At 51.4% G+C, this 16,135-nt stretch overlaps 1 protein-coding gene across 1 annotated transcript in view; it reads left to right on the top strand.

The window, feature by feature from the left end:
- The first annotated feature begins 306 nt into the window (after positions 1–306).
- The window catches only part of Umodl1 (uromodulin like 1), a 52,792-nt gene continuing 36,963 nt past the window's right edge, over positions 307–16,135 (top strand). The window contains exons 1-4 of the mRNA XM_038343550.1: positions 307–385; positions 4,065–4,307; positions 12,369–12,530; positions 13,720–13,838. Of these exons, the coding sequence (XP_038199478.1) occupies positions 307–385; positions 4,065–4,307; positions 12,369–12,530; positions 13,720–13,838 (603 nt within the window). The remainder of the gene's footprint in view (positions 386–4,064; positions 4,308–12,368; positions 12,531–13,719; positions 13,839–16,135) is intronic.

Raw genomic sequence — 16,135 nt, 5'->3', positions numbered from 1 at the left:
AAGATGAGACCCAGTGATGTGGCCCAGGCTGTTAGCCGCTCACCTTTCCGAAAAGATGCCATCTGCTCGGAACAAGAATAGGCTCTGACATGCAGGTGCCCCCAGGGAAGCAGCCATGGCAGCGGCTGGTGTTAATGAGCAGGCATGAGGGACTGCTCCCGGCGAGCGCTCCTCTGAAGTCACTGCCACTAGCGGCAGAGCAGGGGACACAAGGGCTCTTTCTCTGGGCTGGGGCAGCCTGGCTTAGGACTCAGGTCACTGCAGTAGAGGTCTCAGTCCTGCCTGAACCACCAGTGTCACCGCAGGATGATGTCCAGGACCCTGAGGCTGGCCCTGCTGGCTTTGGCCTGCACTGTGGACCTGAGCTGGGCCACTGGCTTCACAGGTGAGGGATCTAGGGGTAAGTTTGGAGAAGGGGCTTCCTAGGAGTGGGTCTCAAGAGGACAGTGCCTGCTGGGACCCTGGAAGGCCACAAGCATCTTCTCTGAGAGAGGCATCCTGTCCTGACTTGCCATGTTGTCTGTACCAATGGCAACAGGCTACCGGGGAGCCTGGGTCTGCATACTGGGTATGCGCTCAGAAAGAGGGCCTCCCCAGTGGGAGGATGCCTCCGATGCCCAGGGTCCATGGGGTTGAAACACGGATTTTGAGCTGGGTCTGTGCCTGAAGCACTGCATTTCTGGAAGAATTGATGTGGACAATGGGCTCTTAAGCGCCCAGCGAAAGGTCTTGCGTATCAGTCAGGGAAGTCAGGGTGGTTCGTGTTCTCAGGTACAGAATTAGAGTGAGCCATGTAGCGAGGGTGCTGGTCAAAGAGTTAGGAAGTACATGGCTTACAAAGTTGTTTTAAAAAAACACGTTGTGGGGTTGAGATGCAGCTCAGCGTAGCCAGCATGTGTGAGCCCCGGCTCCTATCCCCAGCACCCCCCAAACCAAACCAACGTAGCCAAACCTGTATCCCTGAAACCGCAGACCTCAAGGAATTGATTGTGAACCTTGGGAGTGGTTTTTGTTTTGTTTTGTTTTGTTTTGTTTTTCTCTTAAAATCTACCTGACTTGGTTCGGAATTCAGAGACGCCGTCTGTTTCTAAAGTCACCTCCATTTCTGTGCCAGGTCCACGTTGTTCTCTATCTAGGGAGGGATTTTGTTTGGTGCTGTGTGTATGAGCCACAAAGTTTAGTCACAGGAAGAGTGGAGCATTGGGAAGTTCATAGAGATCTTATACAGGAGGCGTGATCCTCTCAGTGTTCATGTAAGGCCACGGGACAGAGCACAGCCTTCCTTGGGGTTACCTGCTTGCTCATTCTTCACCAGGAGAGGCATGGAGTCCGTACTGACTCACCACTGTGTGGAAGGTATTAACTTACTGCTTTACCCTGAAACTACAGGATATGGTGATTATTTTATGAATGACAGGGTTAGGACTCTGAGAAGTATTAACATATTCTTGGGGGCTGCTCCATCCCTGGCATGCCTGTGGGGTCAGCAGGCCTCTGAGGAAAGGAATTAAGTATCACTTGCCTTCACCAAGGGGATGGCCAAGGTATACGCTGGGGAGTAGCAGGGGCCCTGGTGACATAAGTGGGCATTTGTGGAATAAGGTGACGGTTGAGGGGGCTGAGCAGGGAACCTCATTCACTCTGGAGCAGTGGTTCTCAAACTGTGGGTCGCTACCCTTTCGATGCAAATGACCTTCAAACAGCGTTCTGTTGAAAACACATTACCATTTATAACAGTATCAAAATTACAGGATGAAGTCGCAATGAAAATAACTTTATGGCTGGGGGTGAGCACGTCATGAGGAACAGTGTTAAAGGGTCACAGAGTTGGGAAGGTTGAGAACCACTGCTTAGAGCAATGAGGTTTTCCACCTCCAGCTGTGATGGCTCTCGAAAGGGATTTTTGCACAGCAGATTCTAGAAGGGGGTTTCCACCATGGCTCTACCTGTCCCAAGGGTTAGAGATAGCACAGTGCTCTCAGGAAATGATAAAAAGCAGAAAAAAAAACCCCACCATTTCCCAGACTTCCCCGAAGACAGAGTCAGGTGTGAAGGAGGACCCGTTGGCCCCATTAGGATCAGGTGGAGGAAGGTGGTTCTATAGAGACTGAATTTATCTTGATGCTTCCTGGGCCCTTCATCAACATGGCTGACGGCTGACATCTCAGCCGAGGTTAGTTGAAAAATGCCTAACTCCAGCAGATTCTTGGAGGATGCCCCAGGCTCTGCCTTGCTCTGCATAGCCATTTGGCTACTTTTGGCCACACCTAACCTGTGCCACTCTGAGATCTTGGTCTCTGGCCTAAGAGACCTAAGATTCAAGTCCTAAGAGCCTCTGTCTCTCTCCAGAACATTCTGCAACCACTTTTGGTGAAGAGGAGAAATGGGTTTTCCAAGGGCCCAGCTGACCTCATGGGGGTGACTGGGCTATAGCAGCCTCCATCCTTAGAGCTGGCTGCAGGGTACGGGAAGGGACAAAGATGCTGTGCCTGCTTGGGAGGAGGGTGCTGCCCTTCCCCCTCCCTCCACAGTGGCAGCAGGGCTGCGTGGTGCCATTCACACCTTTGGCCTCTGTTGGGTACAGAGAGGGGATCTGCAGAAGTGCCTTCATGGTCTGCTACCTTCTGCCTCCAGGCCTCCCCAGACACTAGTCCTCACAAAAGGGAAGGCATCGTGACATTGAGTTCTGTCTGCAGGCCGTGCAGTCTAGGAAAGTTTGGGGAACTCTGAAGTTGAAGTGGTCTAGCGGCTGACAGGGGCTGAGAGGGGACATCTGTGAGTCATGCATAAGAGTTCCAGGACTCTGAGGCTGAGATGCTTAAGTAGCAGGTGGCTTCTCCCACAGTTCTGAGGATCGGGATCTACTGCCAAGCATGTGCCTCATTCTCTCTGGGATCATGGGGGCTGAGTCCATCCAAGTCTGTGGTTTTGGTGTGTTTAAAAATCTTTGACACTGCTTAGCTTAGATTAGAAGAATCACCCTTAGCTTTTCCTTCTCCCTCACAGGGAGTCTCTCTCTCTCTCTCTCTCTCTCTCTCTCTCTCTCTCTCTCTCTCTCTCTCTCTCTCCTTTTTCTCCTCCTCCTTTCCCTCTGTGTGTGTGCACGCATGCATGAATGTCTGCCCCACTTTCCCTTTTTCCAAAAGTAGCAATCTTATCATGGCCCACCCAACAAGGCCACTCTCTGAGTTCCTGGGCTCTGGGATTCTAGTGTATTTTGGAAGGACACACCTTGACCCCCTAGTGTTTCTGTGACATAAAGTGACAGAGGTTTCGTGGGATGCAACCCATCATGAAGAGGTGAGGAGCTGGAAAATTTCAGGGGTATGAAATTCTGAGAAGCCATGCTGTTAATGCTGAAAGAGGGTGGTATCTCATCCTCTCATCCCCAGCACCAGGCTCAGAGAGGGAGGCCCAGGCCAGGCCTGAGGAGATGAGTGGAACTGGGCTGGACCATTAGCAAGGGCAGTGGTGTCCTCCTACAGCGACGATGATGGTGACAGAAAGGCTGAAATGCCTACCACACACACACACACACACACACACACACACACACACACACGCTTCCAGAACATTCCGAGAACGCTGTTCCTGCCATCCGCTGGCCCACAGCACACATTTGTTGGGTAACTCTAGCCTGTCTGTGGGCCATGTGGCCACACTCAGATTTACAGAGGCGGATATGTAGGAAAGTCTGTAGCAAATGGAACCAAAAACAGAGTGACAATGGGAAACAGGGTCTCCAGATCTGACTCCAACTCTACGTTCTTGATCGGACTGTCCCTTGAATCTAATATTACACTCAAATCCAGACAGGGTGACTCCTGACTTTAAACAGGAGGGTTTTTAGCACACAGGTTGACGCCAATGGCTTTGTGTTTATGCAAACAGAGGGATGCTTTTGGTATTTGGAATGGCAAGGCCTTGACTAGGACTGGGGCTGGGTCTAAGTCCCGTCCAACAGTTGAGACCTCTGTCCACTTGCCTCCCATATACTTCACAGTGACCCAGGGCTCCCCCCGCCCTGTGTCTTGCTAACGCATCCTTGACGGTCTCCTCTGTAGAAAACGGCCTCTCCCTGCTGAGCTACCAGCTGTGCAGCTACCCAGTGACCCGAAATGTGCAGAGGCTGCAGGAGGTGCAGACCTCACACACAGCCTATGTGCACTGTGGAGCATGGATCCCGTGGAAAAAGTGTCCCAAGACCGTGTACCGGACCCAGTACCTGGCGGTGGAGGTCCCTGAGTCCAGGAATGTGACTGACTGCTGTGAGGGCTTTGAGCAGCTTGGCTTCTACTGCGTTCTGCGTGAGTCCGAGGCAATGGGGCAGGGTGGGGCGTGGAGCTGGAGGGAAGAGTTGCTGGGATTGTGTGTGCAGGCCTGCGAGGTCTCCCTGAACTACTAGAACATTGCTGTTCAGTCTTGGTTGTACCTCAGGAGCTTCTAGGATACTCTTCACAGCTCCCCCACCCCCAGTTTCTGATTCCATAGCTCAAGTAAAGTACAGGGGTCATCAGTCTTTTAACACGTGCCGGAGAGACACCGGGCTAGAGGGCCTCAGTGGTCCTCAGACCTCACTGGACAGCGAGGACTTCTGTGCACTGTGCAGCCACCTCAGAGCTGGGGATGGAACTGATCTGAGCCCAGCATGAGCTTCTGTGGCTTTTATAATGTTGAAAGGTTCTAGCACAGTGGCATTTGAGACCCAGTGTCCCAGCCTCTCCAGCAGTGGAGGCCACCCGCCCCCTCTTTCCAAGGCTGCTGTGAAACTCTTGTCTCAGCTGGAATCCTAATCTAGACTCCACTAGAAAGAGATGGAGGGGCTGGGCCTCCTGCCTCTCTGCCTAGAGGACCCCATATCCTCTACCTCCCTGGTGCAGGCTCGTAGGTGGTGCAGGCTGGTTACCCAGGTGATCCATATGGCTGCCCATGTCACAGCTACAGCTGGGCGCGGCTGGGGATTCAAGGCCCAGCTCCTAACTTGGGAGGGGGTACATTGAATACCTCTTCTAACAAGGAATGTGTGCACGGAGGTGGTGCCTGCTGTTCTGAGTCAATATCAGATAGGAATGGGGCTTTTGTGTAGTCAGAAGATCCTGTCTCTGGCTCAGAATAGACAGGGGTTGAAGGAGCGTCCAGTGTCATGGCGTGTCAACTGAGGCCACACTGAGATGTGAAAGCTGCTGCCCCAGAGTGCCAGAAGCACTAGTTTGGATAAGCCAACGAGAATGTCACATGACCCATCCCAGGGAGTTTCAATTCCCCCATGGATCGGGGTTTGCATGCAGGCTGCAGAGTGCAAGCTTGTGGAAGGCCATCTTGGCTCAATTTGCTGAGCCCTTCATACTGAGTGAGCCGTTCCGTGTGCCACTGTCTCCCTGCAGGGACACTAAGAGACCATCCTGCTAGGTGCTGTCTAAGTCTTCCTGTCCTGACACCTGCTCCCTTCCCACATTTCCTGTTCCCACTTCAAGGCTCACGGGCACCAACTACACAGTTCTCGATGCTACTCCAGCCCTTGGGTTGAGCAGTGGCTTCTATGAGGTGTCATCATGGACCTGAGAAAGCCTCAGATCTATACACAGTGGTTCAGAGAGCAGAGGCTCTGGCGGAGTTTGACAGCGGATGGCCGGCTGTGATCTGATCCACACTCATTTACCAGTGCCAGCCACACTTCTCCTGGTTGTTGGCTAGTCTCGGGGTTATGAAGGGTCACACAGCTAAAGGTCAGGGAGGAGGCAGTCAGGGGAGGCTGAACCTCAGTTTCTCCACCCACCTCACCTGCTGTGCCAGACACAGCAGCCCCCACCCACCTCATCGGCTGCACTGAAGCGTAATTGACTCTGGGGTTCCTCCTCACCACCTCATCACTCATCCTACCCCCTCACCAAACTGTTCCTGTTGTGGAACTTGAACCCCACTTTTAAATTGTTACTACCTTTAATTGGGGAGATCATGGGCAGGTTGACTCCCAGTTAGAGCCTTAGTTACGGCTCCCAGGGTAGGGAGAGAGGTCCACTCTGTGAAGCCATCTGTGAAGGCAGGGGATGGTGTGGCAGGGGCAGGGCAGGTGGGATGGTGGTTATGGGATGGCTGGGGGTGAGGGAGAGTGGTTCTGTAGGCTCGAACGGTGTGTGGTCCCTTTGATCTTAGAAGGCCCAGTCAAACAGAGAGCGGCCCAAAGGCAGGGGAAGAGGGGAGGACGTCAGGGTTGGCTATGGTCTCCTAACAGAGGCCTTCCTGGATCACTGTGGACAGGAGCCCCCCAAGTCTGCTGGGAAGGGGCATGGTGTGGGAGACTGGAGTCAGACTGGGGCTCGGCCCTGGCCTGTGTGACCCCAGTCACATTGTAACTGGGACAGTTGTGTCCATCACCACAAAGGTGGGAAGATGGGGATAGAAGTTTTACATTGTGTTGTATTCGGAGAGCCTGCGGTCTGGGGAGGAGGGTGGTTACAGCCCTAAGAGCTACCTGCTTCTCACCCCTAGCCAGCAAGCTTTATAGCGATGGGTGAAAGGTGAGCCAATCGTCCTGAGTGGTCTTGCCCTCTGGCCAGGTGGTCAGCCTTGTCGTAGGTGTCCCTGCCTCCCTCCTTATGAGTCCTGGCATTCCTCCTTCATTCTGTGGACGTTTGGGCTCAGATGCTGTTTTCATTTTTAAGTGGCTTCAGAGGTTGGGTATAGCTCAGTGGTAGAATGTGTGTCTAAAAAATGCAAGGCTTAGGATTCAGTCCTCAGCTCCAGGGGGAGAAAACACATAATTATTTATATATGTGTGTGTGTGTGTGTGTGTGTGTGTGTGTTCAGAGGACAACTTCTGGAAGCCACTTCTCTCCTTTCACCATGTGGGTCCTAGGACTCAAGCTCAGGCTGATGCTCTGTATCAAGTCCCTTAATCCACCTCGCCAGCTCACAAGGTCCTGCTTTGTAACACACTGAGTCAAGAGAATGTCTGCCAGTATCAACCTCGCATGTATCCAAGGACAGGGATGGGGTAGGGGTTCACTCAGAACAAATGAGCCATTAAGAGCGTGTTGTGATAGGTTATTAATACCATGCAAAATCATAATACAATATGCAATTTTTAAAAAAAAGAGTGCCCGGTCTTCCCTTCTGCCCCCCATGAAGGACATTTTCCCATTCACCCAGTACAGCCTGCTATAGGGGAGCCTGAAACCTGAGGCTAGTAGTCCCAGAGAGGGTAGCAGGGGAGGCATCTCAGGACATGGAGGACATCGCTGATCACGGACACAGAGGTTTCTTTGTCACCCGCAGTAACTTGATGGGTCCTCTCCCCTTCTAGAGACCTCCATTCAGGAGAAACCAGGATTGGTGGCTCCATTGCAGGAAAGGATTCCAGGATGGGGCAGTATCAGAGAGTCAGCAACAGGTCATCTTGTCCCTAAGTTAGCAAGCTTTATTGATCATCTTTGAGACATCTCTAGGAAAAGACATGTTATCCAGGCTGGGAGGTTTGTGCTTCCTCAGTGGGGCTTGAGGTCTCTTGTCTATCAGCAGAAAAGATGAAATCGGCCCCTTCCCTTCCTTCCCCCTTCCAGGGCACATTCCAGGAGGTCGAGCTGCGTGCAGCAGCCCCAGTTCTGCATGGCCCCTCTCCACCTGCCAACAATTTGGCAAATTCTCACTCCTTGTATAAATCCAGGACCTGCTGGGTCAGGGCACCTCCAACCTCCCATCTCCATGCAGCTGCCCAGGGGCCCCTTGTGCTGACCAGTCTGAGGAGCAGAGGAAGGAGAGCCAAGAAAGACTGTGCTCACTAACCGGGATTTCTTAGCCCTGGGAAGCCTTGGAGGCTGTGGTCCAAATAGGACTCTCTGGGCCGCCTGGCTAAACTGGACCGAACTCACTGAGTTGCCAGGCGCTGAGCAGGGCTGCTTCAGTGTTTGCCTTGAGTTGAGAAAGGAGAGATTTTTAACTTTCTACCAAGTTGACTGGTTATTACTTTAGGACACAAGGTTAGTCACTAGCCCCAAGTGGGAAGGCGAATTCCCAGCGGCAGTCAGCTTGAGATGAAGAACTTCTGTTCCAGAGCATTGCTCTTGTTGGGCAATCATTATTAGAGCCTGTTTTATTCTCTTTCCTTCTTTCCTTCTTTCTTCCTTCCTTCTTTCTTCCTTCCTTCTTTCTTCCTTCCTTCTTTCTTCCTTCCTTCCTTCCTTCCTTCCTTCCTTCCTTCCTTCCTTCCTTCCTTCCTTCCTTCGTGTGTGTGTGTGTGTATGTGTGTGTGTGTGTGTATGTGTGTGTGTGTGTATGTGTGTGTGTGTGTATGTGTGTGTGTGTGTGTGTGTGTGTGTGTGTGTGTGTGTGTGTGTGTGTATAGCCAAAGAATAACCTCAGTTGTCACCCTTGGATACCACCCATCTTTTGTTGAGCAGGGTCTCTCACTGCCTGGAGGGCTGTCCAATCCAGCCATGCCGACAAGTCAGTGAGCCCTAGGGATCCAGCTGTCTGTGACTCCCAAGTGTTGGGCTGACAAGTGTGTCCCACTACACAAGGCTGTTTTTACCTTTTCACCTGGATCCTGGGACTTGAACTCAGGTCCTGGTGCTTGTGTAGCAAACATGTTGCCCATCTCTCCAGCCTGGAGCCAGTTTCTATGGGGTCAGCTATATTTTCTTCTTTATTTCAATAAAATAAAGAATGGAGTTTCGAATTGTCTTAGATCTACAGAAAATGTGCCTAGAGCCTGCAGCTCAGTTCCCTCCACTGTCAGCATCTGTCTTCCCTAGGACCTGCTTAACAGCCCACGAGTGTGACTGATCAGTCAAACTCAGGCTGAATTCGGACTTTGCCCACCCTCTATTGCCTTTCTGTTGTCTCGGGACACCTTATCCCCAAATCCTCCTGCCTGCTTGGCCCGAGGCCCTTGGTGATCACAATGTCAGATGGGCAATGTCCAGCTCTTCACGTGCAGACAGCACAGAGATCCCTCAGTCCTTCCTTGACCTCCAGCTCCTCAGAACTTGACCCAGTTCAATCCTCTCTTTGGGACATGGAAACCTTGTATAGTCAGTTACCCAGATGTCAAGGAAATGAAGGACAAACCCACAGCTTGGAAATGACAGAGTTACTAATCGTGGCCTTCAGCCGTATGTGTCCAACAGCAAGATGGGATTCTTGAGCAGGGCTCGTACCACCTTGTGTGTTGTTTGCTTTGGCTGAGCATCTGTCTCTGGGACTTGTTTCCAACAGAAGTAAGGCCACGGCTCTCTTCATTAGCTACAGAAAGTTCCATAGACCCTGGGAGACCCAAGAGGATTATCTCTGAGACTGCAGCATCTCCAGGCTGCCTTTCTATCTCCCCCAGGGCCCTGCTAACCTTCCTCCACCCTTAGTTACTCTATTACTAGGTTCAGAAACCATGACCAAGGAAACTTATAAAAGAAAGCATCTATTTTGGGCTTACTGTTTCAAATGGTCAGCATCCATGACCATTATGATGGGGAACATGGCAGTAGGCAGGCAGACATAGCCCTGGAGCGGTAGCTGAGAGCTCACATCTTGATCCACAACCACATGGCAGAGAAAGTCTAATTGGGAATGGGGAGGGCTTTTGAAATCACAAATGTGATACATCCAGTGGCATGCCTTCTTCAACAAGGCCACACCCCCTAATCCTTCCCAAACAGCTTCACCAACTGGGACCCAAGTATTCAAATATATGAACCTATGGGGATCATTCTCACTCAAACCACCACAGGTATCTTCAGATTGGTTAGCACCATCTGGGATTCCTGACACTTGGAATGATACCCCTGGACACTGGAGTGTTGTTAGAACACGAACCTTTAAACGTAGGAACAAAATAGGTTTGAATGAAACCCATGGTGGCATGTGCCTATCACCAGATGCCGGGCACATATGCTGCCAAGTCCCCACCTTCCTTGGCACTGGCATTTTCCTCCTGCCGCTCTCCCCACTGACCTTTGCCCTCTTGCTCACATCTCAGCCCCCTTTCTCCTGGGGAGTGAGACTTTTGCTCATCCAAGCCAGCTGCCCCTTCTTGGCTGCCATTGGCAGTCTGCTCTGCTGTGCGTGAGTGTCTCCAGGTTCTGCCTCTGGCCAGAATGTTCCACTGTCCCCCGGCAGAGTGTGTTCCCCCAGAACATGTCCCCTGGGTTCCAGTTTTGCCTCTGGTGCTTTCTATGCTTGGAGGAGTGCACACTCCCTGGAATCCTGTTCCCCTCTGGGTCCTATGGACTCTCAAGTAGTGTCAGCCTTTCTAAGAGAACTAAAAGCAATTTTCCCTGAAACCTCATCATGGCTTTCCACTGGTTCTGAGCACTAGGACTTGGTGCCCCGCATGTAGTTCTGGTTGATCTCACTCCCACCTGAAGCTGCATTAATGCTTCATTCACAGAGAATGCATGTGGATGTCCCTTCAGCAGTAGCTACAGCCTGGCCAGCTGCTTCAGTCGACCACTTGTGCCAATGCAACGGAGTGTCACAACCTCTCCACACTGGTGTCTGGTAGGAGGTCAGATGGCATGCAAGGCTGGACTGGACCTTTCCAAGGCTGCTGTCCCCACAGTGTCCCGTCCCTTCCTGCACCATGTCACCACCAAGAGTATGGAGCCAGGATGGTACCCAGAGCAGCTCTCCAGCCCTCCTGAGGCTGCTCCCACTCCCACTACCCCATCCCTCTATCAGCACGTCTTAGGCAACTATGACCTCATTTGACCCTTTAGCCAGCTGGTTCCACATCCCATGGATTGCCACAGCAGGACTCAATGGGACTCCATTCCCTCCCAGGCTACTCCCTAGCTGTCAGAAACCACTACAAGGAGAGTCACTCTGCCGCTTGTCCCCAGGAATCAAGACAACAAAGGGAAAGGAGCAGATACTGAGGTCATGATATTGTCTTTAGCTGGGAAGTTCATTGTTGAGACTCCAGCAGCTCCAGTGCTCAGAGAAGCCCAAGGAGCACAAGAGAGGAGAACGGAGCTGGTCAAAGTGTCTGAAGGCCTGGAGGCACCAAAAGTGTCTCTGTCACCCAAAACCCAAGCCCCCAGGCCTCACAGGAAGTACTCCATGGCACCCCTTCTGTCTCCATTCCATCAATGGTGGTGTGTCAGCTTCCTGTGGTCCTTGGCCAGCTGTCATCTCAGAGCTGAGAATTTCAGGGCTGTTCAGAACTTCTCTTGACCCAGGTGCTATCCTTTCCAAAGGGCAACTTCCTCTGAGTTCACCTGGCCCCACTAAACACTTGAGGCTCTGACCCTGCTTGCTTTCTAAGGGTTTGCTAAAGTGTTTCCTTTGGAATTCATTTCCTAGAGGTGAGGTGTAGCCATGGCTGGGTCCAGGCACAGAACAGCTTGTCTGGCTTCTAGCAAGTGCTCAGTAAATGTGTGTGTGGGGGGGGGGGAGAGGGAGAGAAAGAGAGAGAGGGAGAGAGAGAGAGTGAGTGTGAGAGAGTGTGTGCGTATGTGTGTGTAAGAGAGAATGTGTGTGTGTGAGAGAAAATGTGTGTATGAGAGAGAGTGTGTGTGAGTGTGTGTGTGAGTGTGTGTGTGAGTGTGTGTGTGAGTGTGTGGTGTGTGCATGCGTACACATGCCTGCTCTGTGTGCACATGCATGAGTAAGCTATTAGGAAGAGAAGTAGCACTGGTCCTAGAAGAGGGTGGAGGTTCCCTGCAAATGACTTCTTAGGCTTGAAAGGCCAGGAAGCACTTGGGATCTCCCCTGAACCCACCTTGATAGGAAAGAAGTGCAGTGGTGTCAGAGCCAGTGTAAGCAAGCCTCCCACAAGGCCAGCCAGGAGGCCTCTGCCCTGCTGGAGAAACTGACCAGGACAGAGTGGAACCTGATAGGCAACACACAATCAACTATGGATGTGTGCGGCTCTCTCAGTTCATCCACGCTGCACTCTTCATGGGTTTCTGTTGTTGCTTTAAAAAAAAAGATTTATTTATTTATTTTACTTTAGTGTATGTGTGTCTGTATGAGTATGCCATAGGTGTGGAATGCCTGCGGAAATCAGAAGAGAGTGTCAGATTCCCTGGAGCTGGAGTCACAGGTGACTGAGAGCCACCATGAGGGTGCTAGGAACTGACCGTTGGTCCTCTGAAAAAACAGCAAGGACTCTGAACCCCTGAACCACTTCTCCAGCCCATTTGTTGCATTTGAGACAGGGTCTGTGTATTCCAGCATGGCTTCCAATTTGCTACATAGCTGAGGGTAACCTTGAACTTCTGATTCCCCCCATCACTGGATTTCTGGGCATGCGGCACCACACCCTGTTGTAACAGGTGCTGGGGAACTGAGCCCGGGTCTTCCTGTTAGCAAAGTTCTCTGCCAGCTGAGCCTGCTTTCAATGCTAATATAGTTCATCTGTATCATTCTGCCAGCCCTGAACCGGTCTGGAGAGTTTGCATCAAGACCTGGGGCCTGCCCAACGGCAGAACCAGAGTCATCCAACCCACTGTGCAGCTTGGACACTGACTGCTCTGGACTTCAGAAGTGCTGCTCCTGGTCAGGGGCCCGCCGCTGTGTGGCCCCTGCGCCCACAGGTAGGGCTGCATCGAGGAGGGTCTCAGGAAGACAGTGACCCAGGGAAAAGTGCAGGAGGCTTAGCCGTCACAGTTCCCTGGAGTAGGGCAGGGGGTCTGCTGTCCCCATGGCTGGTCCCTAGATCCTCCAGGGAGTTAAATGAGTGGGAAAGCAGCCGTGAGGGGCAGAGACATGGTCCTTTGTCAGGTTGGGCAAGTTTTGGGAACTGCAAGTGGACTTGTTGGAACTGTGTCCCCTGAAGAAACGCAGGCCTGGTTGTTCTGCACACATTTCACTGCTCTGAGCAGCGGCTGGTGATCTGGCACATGTGCCCATGCTTCAGGAATGTTCTCTCTGCCCAGGGGCTGTACTATGGACAAAGTTGGATCAATGTTCATCACTTAAGAAATACAATTTAGGAGATTGGATTTAGAGTTCTTGTTTTGAAAAGAAAAAATGGGGAAATGCTGTGGTATAATGCTCTTGTATACTGTAAAGATATATCACTCATATTGGTTTAATAAAATGCTGATTGGCCAGTAGCCAGGTAGGAAGTATAGGCAGAAATGCACATATACCACATATACTATATTGTCCTATTAGCATATACTTATAAAATTAGCATACATAATATCAAGGATTAATATATTATAATTCTTCTATATGTCAGTTATACTCCTGGACTGCAGCTGGCTCTCCATATCCAAGGGTTCTGTATCCAAATTATTTAAAACATTTGAAAACTGTTTTGTTGCTAAAGTGTTCTATACAGGTAGACAGCAGCCATCTAGTATGCAGTCAGTCATATATGTCTCTCTAATGTCCGGTGCTTACACTATTCACCTAGACAACAAGGAATATCTAATATAAACAATGTTACATAGAATATTACATACCATACTACTGGCTATTAGCATAAGGAAACAATGGGAGAATGGACTGATTGTATATTACATTATACCAAAGGCTGTAGGCTGAACTATGTTCCAAGGGTCTCTCTTTGAGGAGGGCCTTTGACTCTTCAAAGGTGGGAGTCAGTGGTCTCTGTGGCAACAGGAAAGACAGGACGGAGAGCAAGCAATGGGAAGCCTCTGCAGGCTTTTTATGCAGAACAGCAGTCTCTTGTCTTCCAGACCTGCTGACCATCTGTGGCCTCTCATGGCCCTGCCCTGTCCCCAGGACTGTAACTCACTGGCATCTGCCCTCCAGGTGCAGAGAGGATCCCAATGAGCTGGTACAATGTGACTGTGTTGGTGAAGATGGGCTTTGAGGACCTGCAACGAGAAGACCCTGGCTTCCGGAACCACACACGCCTGCTCTACTCTTTGGTGAGTGTGACAGTCACGAAAGTCATGTTTCTCCCTGGGCAGATAGGATGGGGTGACATCCCACAAGTGTTCTGAATGACTGACTCTGAGCCAAACTTGAACTCTTAACTATGGTAAATCAGCCTCACAGGTAATCCTGACCCATTGGGCACAGGAAGATCAGGAGTTCAAGGCCATCCACAACCCTGTAGCAAGTTCAAGGTCAGCCTAGGCTGTGTGAGTCTCTGTCTCAGAAAAACAACAACCACAACAAACCAGACAGACACACAGGGGAGTGGTTGTGATCAGGGTGTGATTCGTGTGAGTCCTGGCATGTGTATCTGAAGTCACATTTGGTATGTGGGATGGGGAAATCCTTCTTCTTGAGAGGGTCAGCTGAGAAGATGAAAAGGGTGTCCTTGTCAGTGTGGCCTTGGCCGTTCAGTCCCCAAACCCTGAAGTCCTCACTCCCACTTTGTAAAATCCTGACCTGTCCTGTTTGGGCCAGAAGCATCCCCAGTGTGACTACCAAACATATCTCCAGGCAGGGTCTACTGTCCCCTGGGGTCAAAGCCACATGCTTTCAGACTCCCCTGCATGGTGGCCACACCTACAGACATGCCACAGCTATTTCCAGTCATGTTATCTCTCTATGCCAGCATCGTCCCAGACTTGGGAATGCTGGGATAGTAGGTCCTTCTGCCCTCCTGCTGTGCCCTTAAACAGCAGCCTACTCTGATAGCCAGCTGTGGATAGGAGTGGCCCAGTAGGACTTGCCACCCTGCTGCTGGCTCAGCACAGTGTAATGAGCCCAGCAAAGGCAGACAATTTCCATTCTGTACCTTTAGGGCCCACAGATAATGCCCCAAGGGTGTAAAAATGAGAATGGCATCTGCCCTCACTTACTACCCCTGCCAGCCAGGTAGCCTGGACCAGACGGGGCATGCTTACCTTGCCCTGGTCACTGGGAAGTGATGCTGCCCTAGGGGGTCTTCTGCAACCTCACCTCTGCTCTGGAGTTTCCTGATGCTCATTGCTGGAGAGACCCCTGTTTGTTCTTGGTTTGTTAAGGAGTTGCCCAACTGGCCACTAGGAACACAGCTCTGCAGATAGGCCACTAGGGTACAAACCCCAATCTGGCACCTGCTGTGTGACCTTGGATAAATTATTTCCCCTCTCTGTGCCACAGAGAATCATCCATTCCATGTGAATTATCATAGTTCTGTGTGAGATGGCGGCTGGGATTTAAACAATATCCGTGACCGAATGCCTGCCTGAGCGACTCAAGGCTCACAGTTTGAAGGTGCAGTCCCTGGGATGGCGCCATGCACATTCAGAGTGGGTCTTCCCTGCTCAGTTAGCCTCACTAGGAAGCTCGCTCATAGACACACTCCACCACTTGACTCTCGGGTGACCAGGTCCTAACAGGTTGACAGAACTAACCATCACAGCCTGTAAGGCGCTTGTTTGCAGCAGTCCCTGACACGCTGGGTCCTGGCACGGTGTCACTTGCATTCATTATTTCTCTAGCCCTGCGGTTGCCTCCCTCCTGGGGGAGCCAACTTGCCCAGGCAGGCTCCTGGGTTCCCGACTGAAGGGTTCCAGTGGGGGTGGGCGGGCCTTCGCTTGCCTCCTGAGTTAGTTGCGCTCAGTCTCCTGGGAAGGGCTCAGGCTTTCTGCTCCCACAGAGGCAGGTCTGTTTACAAACCTGCTTTGGAGACAGCGGCCAGAGTGTGCAGTGCCAACTTGCCTGGTTTCCATAGGGTTGAGATGCTGAGATGTAGGCTAAATAGTAAGAATGCTACGAGATACGCCAAAGAACGGTCAATCTAAAATAAATAAATAAATAAGGATCAGACAGGACAGCAGAAGACCTCCCTCTTAGTGGCTGCTCCTTGGCTCTAGATTCCCCTGCCCTTGTCATTAGGTGTAGGAGGCCAGAGTCCTATAGGTGAGGGGACTCAGGTCATGAGGCCACAACTTTGTAGGCAACCTGGGGCTGCCCCAGCACAGAGTCACTGCCAATAGATGGCTTACCAGAAAGGTTCTCTGTGGCCCCGTGGGCCGGAAAGTCTGTATCAGGATATCAGCAGTGTTTCTCTTCTGAGGTAAAGAACCCCCAAAGACCCAAAGTCCTTCCTCTTGGCTTGTGTGGCCATCTGTCCCCAGTCTCTTCACGTTGTCCTTTCTCTGAATGTGTTCAGCTGTGTGTCCACGTTTCTACTTCTGGGTGGTCAAGATGGGGGTCTCACTATGTTACTGCAGCTGCACTCGGACTCCAGGGCCCTAGCGACCTTGCTTCCTTGGCCTCTCAGGGG

Source organism: Arvicola amphibius, chromosome 9 (assembly GCF_903992535.2).
Source record: "Arvicola amphibius chromosome 9, mArvAmp1.2, whole genome shotgun sequence".
NCBI classification, from domain to species: Eukaryota; Metazoa; Chordata; class Mammalia; order Rodentia; family Cricetidae; genus Arvicola; species Arvicola amphibius.
The sequence above is the reverse complement of the archived record's forward strand: the minus strand, read 5'-3'. Positions and strand labels throughout refer to the sequence as shown.